The 6329-nt window shown below is 47.4% G+C and overlaps 2 protein-coding genes across 5 annotated transcripts in view; one reads left to right on the plus strand and one right to left on the minus strand.

Moving 5' to 3' along the window:
- Window positions 1-6329, minus strand: part of alms1 (ALMS1 centrosome and basal body associated protein) — a 21902-nt gene that overhangs the window by 11063 nt on the left and 4510 nt on the right. For both annotated transcript variants that reach the window (XM_027274629.1, XM_027274630.1), the window contains exon 2: window positions 276-298. In XM_027274629.1, coding sequence (XP_027130430.1) covers window positions 276-290 — 15 coding nt within the window. In that variant the 5' untranslated portion in view covers window positions 291-298. The remainder of the gene's footprint in view (window positions 1-275; window positions 299-6329) is intronic.
- The window catches only part of si:dkey-33c12.4 (uncharacterized), an 11166-nt gene continuing 6516 nt past the window's right edge, over window positions 1680-6329 (plus strand). For 2 of the 3 annotated variants that reach the window (XM_027274642.1, XM_010747700.3), the window contains exons 1-9: window positions 1680-1836; window positions 1980-2032; window positions 2462-2537; window positions 3054-3214; window positions 3320-3400; window positions 3468-3524; window positions 3606-3743; window positions 3930-4127; window positions 4225-4279. In XM_027274642.1, the coding sequence (XP_027130443.1) occupies window positions 1809-1836; window positions 1980-2032; window positions 2462-2537; window positions 3054-3214; window positions 3320-3400; window positions 3468-3524; window positions 3606-3743; window positions 3930-4127; window positions 4225-4279 (847 nt within the window). In that variant the 5' untranslated portion in view covers window positions 1680-1808. The remainder of the gene's footprint in view (window positions 1837-1979; window positions 2033-2461; window positions 2538-3053; window positions 3215-3319; window positions 3401-3467; window positions 3525-3605; window positions 3744-3929; window positions 4128-4224; window positions 4280-6329) is intronic. The other variant, XM_027274641.1, reaches the window with a different exon arrangement.

Genomic DNA, 6329 nt, shown 5'->3' on the forward strand with positions numbered 1-6329 from the left:
TATGGTATGGGGGGAAGTAAACACATATAGGTAGTATGGTGTGTAAAAAAGCGAGGGGGGGGGGGGGGGGGGGGGGGGGGGGGGGGGGGGGGGGGGGTATAATGTTATGTGTGTTTACACATATATATGTTTATGTGTTATGTAACACAGAACAATATATGTGTGTATAAAACCTAGCAGTCTGTTAGCGTTTAGCTGAGCGTTAGCAGGTTTCCGCGTGCTAACCGTGAGCTCGCGGACATGTTTACAGACATGAACAGGTGAAAGTAACTCACCTGCTCAGGCTCCATGAAGAAGAGAGGAATGATGTTGTTTGTTGTTGTTGGTTGTTGTTTGTTGTTGTGGTTGTCAGAACCGCCACAGCGCGCCCTTCCTGCCTCGCGATCCAAGGAGCGTTGCTAGGGCGATGGGGAGGAAAGCTCGGGAATCTCGCGAGAGGACAGAGGGCGGGAACTTAAACTGAAGAGCGCCAAACGTCACTTCCAGTTTAAACAGTTCCCGTCAACGTGCAGCTCTGTGTAAACCAATCACAGCGTGTGTGTGACGTCACCCTCAGGAAATATGCGCCACTGTACGGAAGCCCTGAGCTGTCCAAGGTCCGCCCCGGGGACCAATCACAGGCCGCGGTCAGCTGTCCTGTGATTGGTCCGCATTCATGTTTATAGAAATTAAGACGTCACAGACACTAGTTATATGTTAGGTAGTGATAACATGTATATAACATATATTGGGTATATATACAATATATATAATAGATATACATTAGACATAAAGTATATATACTATATATATATATATATGTATATGTATATGTATATATAATAGCATATATATGTATATATGTATATATACATATACATATATATATGATATATACATATATACATGTATATATACGATTAATTATGTATATGTATAATGTACATATATATATATTGAATATGTAATATATGACATATAAAATGTATATATAATATATATAGGTATATGTAGACATATAATGTAATATGTATATATAACAGTATATAGAGATACATGATATATACTGTATATGTTATATATAAGTATATATACATATTATGACATATATACATACATGATATATAGTATATGTACTATATACATATAGTATATGTACTATGTAATATATACAGATATATATGATATAATACATTAACCTATAGTTTTTTATTTTACATACATCGTATAACATGTATATGTATAGCACTGTTATTATTAGTGTACTGATTAATGTAACATTGTTGCTAGATGAAGGTTTATATCTTTATTCTCAGGATAATGAAACTTGTATTTTTGACATAAAAAAGAGACAGTTTGTTTTTGTTTTGTTGTTGTTTACTCCACTCTGTAAATATATATGTATATATATATATAATAGATATAATATATTATATATATAATAATAATATATATATAATATATAATAATATATGTATATAGGGGTATAGATTGAATTTAATATATTTATTTATATATTTGTCTGAATTTAAACTTTATCTCATCAAAGCTTCGTGACGACCTTATGACGTCACACAGTCACGTGGGAAACCCTCAGTCTGCCTTTAAGTCCCGCCCACTTTACCATGCCATGATTGACAGGCGGGACATCCAATCAGAGGCTTCCTGGAGACAGGTCCGGGTCAGGAAGTAGAACTCTGCACACACACACACACAGCGCGGTGTGAGCTAACAGCTGAACACCTGTACACAGACTAACACCTGTACACAGACTAACACCTGTACGCAGACTAACGTCAGACAGCAGCACAGAGGGGCACGGTGACGTCATGTCGAAGAAGAAGCACGTGGTTAAAGGTCAGGACACTTCAAAGGCTCGGCTAGCTGTTAGCTGTGCGGCTAGCTGGCTAACGCTGTGACGTAAACAACGTTCGTGTCTGCGTCACAGTCACGTTACATATTTAATACAAACCACACGTGACGTATGTGTACCTTTTCAGGTGAAGGCTCGGTCGCGAGGATTCGAGAGAACTCCAGACTCATGCGCACGCACGTGAGTATGACTCACCTGGAGCTCACCTGTTCGGTGTGGCACCAACAGGTCTGTCCAGTTTGAAGTGTGCAGCCAGGTAGGTCAGGTGACACACGAACCTGGACACGTCATGCTGACGTCACAACGTCAGTGTTCTCTGACTGTGTCGGGCAGGTGATGACGTCACAGCACAGTCTGATTTTGTTACTGCCACAGTACAAGTACCATGGACACATCGCCATGGCAACCAGACCAGGTGTACACCCACAGAGCGTCCCTCACCTGGGCGTCTCCGTCATGCTGGTTCCTTCAGACATCTTCTGTGTGTGTGTGTGTGTGTGTGTGTGTGTGTGTGTGTGTGTGACGTGGACACACCGTCCTGTCTTAATGTCTCTTATAATAACGAGGACTCGTCTTTGTTACTCTGTATTTGACTCGTCTCCTCCTCAGGAAACGATGGTGGACTTCATAAACGGGCGTCACCCGGGCAGGTCCATCCTGGACGTCTTCTCCTCGGGTTTGTTCGGTAAGATCATGTGTGTGCAGAGGACAGATGTGTCATGTCCAGCTGTAGAGGACAGATGTATCATGTCCAGCTGTAGAGGACAGATGTGTCATGTCCAGCTGTAGAGGACAGATGTGTCATGTCCAGCTGTAGAGGACAGATGTATCATGTCCAGCTGTAGAGGACAGATGTGTCATGTCCAGCTGTTGGTAGTGTTGTAGAGGAGGTCCTCTCTGCAGAGCTGGAGGTCTTCAGGAGGTCTGTGAAGGTAGAGAGGGACGCCCCTGATCTGTAGGAACTGGTAGGACGTTCCACCAACGGGGAACAACAGACAGAAAAGTTTGGACTGTCCTGAGTCAGAGGAGGACAGCTGGTCCTCGATCATGACCCCTGAGACGGAGTCGGTGTTGGTGTTGGTGGAGCAGCACGTCTCTAAAACAGAAGAGTTGATGTCTGAGATGTTGTAGCACCATCAGCATCTCTGTGATGATGAGACGTTCTCCTGCTCATGTCTCTTTGTCCGTCTCCTTGTCCCAGGTTCAGATTTTTTACACTCCTTCGATGGAAACTTGGAGGACGACATCATTTACTCTGATGAAGATGAAGATGATGAAGATGATGATGATCGCGTATATTCACAGAATTCTGCTCACAAGGCTCTAGAGCCACATCCACGAATTAGACAACTCACTGACGAGGTATCCACTGATGGACACGTTCATTACTGTGTGTGTGTGTGTGTGTGTGTGTGTGTGTGTGTGTGTGTGTGTGTGTGAACTTTAAACAGTGTGTTCGTCCAACAGGAGGCAGATAAACATGCGAAGGAGTTGTTAGAAGAAGAACGTCGTAAAGACAAAACGGAGAAGAACAAGCGTAAGAAGATGGTCAGTATGACTCTGAACGTCTGTGTGCTCTGTCTGTCAGCCGCTCACCTGTCTGTTTCTGTTCCAGCGTAAAAAAGCAAAGAAGCGTTTAGAGAAGGAGAACGCAGTGAGAGACACTTTACCTGTAAGACAATAAGATCTAAACTGATCCACATGAACACGCCTGTTCAAAGACACACTGACTGAATCATGTTTGTCATCTCAGGACGAAGAACGAGGGAAGTCCGACTCAGACAGAGAAGAAAATAAACGTGAATGTGATGAGACACAAAACACAACAGAGGAAGTGACGCATGACGACGGCGAGAAGAAAGAAAGAGAGAAAGAAGACGAGGAGCCAAAGGTCGGTACCCGTCATCGCTGAATGTTTGACTGAGCTGCAGTGGATCATCGTCGTCCTCAGATATCAGAAGTCCTGATGCAGAGACAGCTCAGCTCTATGTTGATGAGCCATGCTCAGTCACTGAAAACATGAAATGTGAATCTGTCCTTCAGACATTGTTTCTGCGTGTCTCTTTGTCCTGCACAGGATTTGGATTTAAATAATTCATATGTCTCTCCGGAGGACACGAGTAAACAGAGGCCTGCCCGAGCCCGAACAAAGGACAGACACAAGGACAAGGACAGACGTCGGATAACGGAAGGTCAACAGCTGGACGAGGAAAAGACAAAAGTGGAGGAAGCTGCGATTCAGAAGAAGGACGAGGACCGTGAAGCAGAGACGGAGGTGAAGACACATTTTACATCCTGATGATAATAAATGTGTTTCATGTTAAAGTCATAACGTGTGTGAGCGTCTGCTGAGTCATGTTTACTGTGGACAGACAGGGACAGAGCTCGCTGCTGAGGACTTCACACGGAGGAGCAGAGAGCTCGCTGGTAAGACACAGGGAGGACACACACACAGGGAGGACACACAGACACAGGGAGGACACACAGACAGGGAGGACACACAGACACAGGGAGGACACACAGAGACAAGGAGGACACACAGAGACAAGGAGGACACACAGGGAGGACACACACACACAGACACAGGGAGGACACACACACACAGACACAGGGAGGACACACAGACACAGGGAGGACACACAGACACAGGGAGGACACACAGAGACAAGGAGGACACACAGGGAGGACACACACACACAGACACAGGGAGGACACACACACACAGACACAGGGAGGACACACAGACACAGGGAGGACACACACACACAGGGAGGACACACAGGGAGGACACACACACAGGTCCTCCTGTGTGTGTGGCCTCCCTGTGTGTCCTCCCTGTGTGTGTGGTCCTCACTGGGTGTGTGTGTCCTCCGGTGTGTGTGTGTGTGTGTGTGGGTGTCCTCCTGTGTTCCGCAATTGGTCTGTGTCCTCACCTGTGTGTGTGTGTCTCTGTGTTCCTCACTGTGTCGTGTCCTCACTGGGTGTGGTTGTCATCCTGTGTGTGTGTGTCCTCACTGTGTTGTCCCTCCCTGTGTGTCCCTCCATGTGTTTTGTGTGTGTCCGCATGTGTCGGCCTCCCTTGTGTCCCGCACTGTGTTGTGTGTGCTCCTCTGTGTGTGTGTGTGTGTGTCCTCACTGTGTGTGTGTGTGTGTCCACGTTGTGTCCTCCCTGTGTGTGTGCCTCCTGTGTAGGTGTGTCTTTGGTGTCCTCACTGGGTGTGTGTTGTCTCCCTGTGTAGTGTCCTCCTGTGTCGTGTGTCCTCCCTGTGTGTACTCCCTGTGTTCCACTTGTGTGCGTGTCTCTCCTGTGTGTGTGTGTCCTCACCTGTGGTGTGTGTCCTCCCTGTGTGTCTCCTCCCTGTTGTGTGTGTCCTCACGTGTGTGGGTCCTCACGGTGTGCTGTGTGGCCCCTGGGTGGGTGTTCCTCCTTGTGTCCTCCTGTGTGTCGCTCACTGTGTCTGTGTCCTCCGTGTGTGTGTGTGTGTGTGTCCTCACTGTGTCTGTGCATCCCTGTGGTGTGTGTCCTCTGTGTGGTCCTCCTGTTGTGTCCTCCCGTTGTGGTCCTCCCTGTGTGTGTGGTGTGTGTGTCGCTCCCTGTGTGTCCTCACTGTGGTCTGTGTGTCCTCCCTGTGTGTGTGTGTGTTGTGTCCTCCCTGTGCTGTGTGTGTGTGTGTGTCTCCCTGTGTGTCCCTCACTGTGTGTGGGTCCTCCCTGTGTGTCTGTGTCTCACTGTGTGTGTGTGTGGGTCCTCCCTGTGTCTGTGTCCTCCCTGTGTCTGTGTGTCTCCCTGTGTGCCCCCTGTGTGTCTCCCTGTGTGTGTGTCCCCATGTGTGGTTCCTCCCGTGTGTGTGTGTCTCCCTTCTGTGTGTCCTCCCTGTGTGCCCTCCCTGGTTGTGTGTCCCTCCCTGTTGTGTGTTTCCTCGGGGTGGCCTCCCTGTGGTGTGTGTCCCTCCCTGTTGTGTGTCCTCCGTGTCTACCAGCGAGCTCTCTGCTCCTCCGTGTGAAGTCCTCAGCTACGAGCTCTGTCCCCTGTCTGTCCACAGTAAACAGACTCAGCAGACGCTCACACACGTTAGACTTTAAACATGAAACACATTTATTCTCATCAGGATGTAAATGTGTCTTCACCTCCGTCTCTGCTCACGGTCTCGCCCTTCTTCTGAATCGCGCTTCCTCCACTTTTGTCTTTTCCTCGTCCAGCTGTGACCTTCCGTTATCCGACGTCTGCTTGTCCTTGTGTCTGTCCTTTGTTCGGCTCGGGCAGGCCTCTGTTTACTCGGGTCCTCCGGAGGAATATGAATTTATTAAATCCAAATCCTGTGCAGGACAAAGAGACAAGCAGAAACATGTCTGAGAGGACGCTTCACATTCAATGTTTTCCGTGACCTGACTCATAACATAGAGCTGAGCTTCTCTGTCATCGACTTCTGATATCCTGGGACGGACGAGGATCCACTGCAGCTCAGTCAAACAGTCA

Source organism: Larimichthys crocea, chromosome XXIV (assembly GCF_000972845.2).
Source record: "Larimichthys crocea isolate SSNF chromosome XXIV, L_crocea_2.0, whole genome shotgun sequence".
In the NCBI taxonomy this organism is placed as follows: Eukaryota; Metazoa; Chordata; class Actinopteri; family Sciaenidae; genus Larimichthys; species Larimichthys crocea.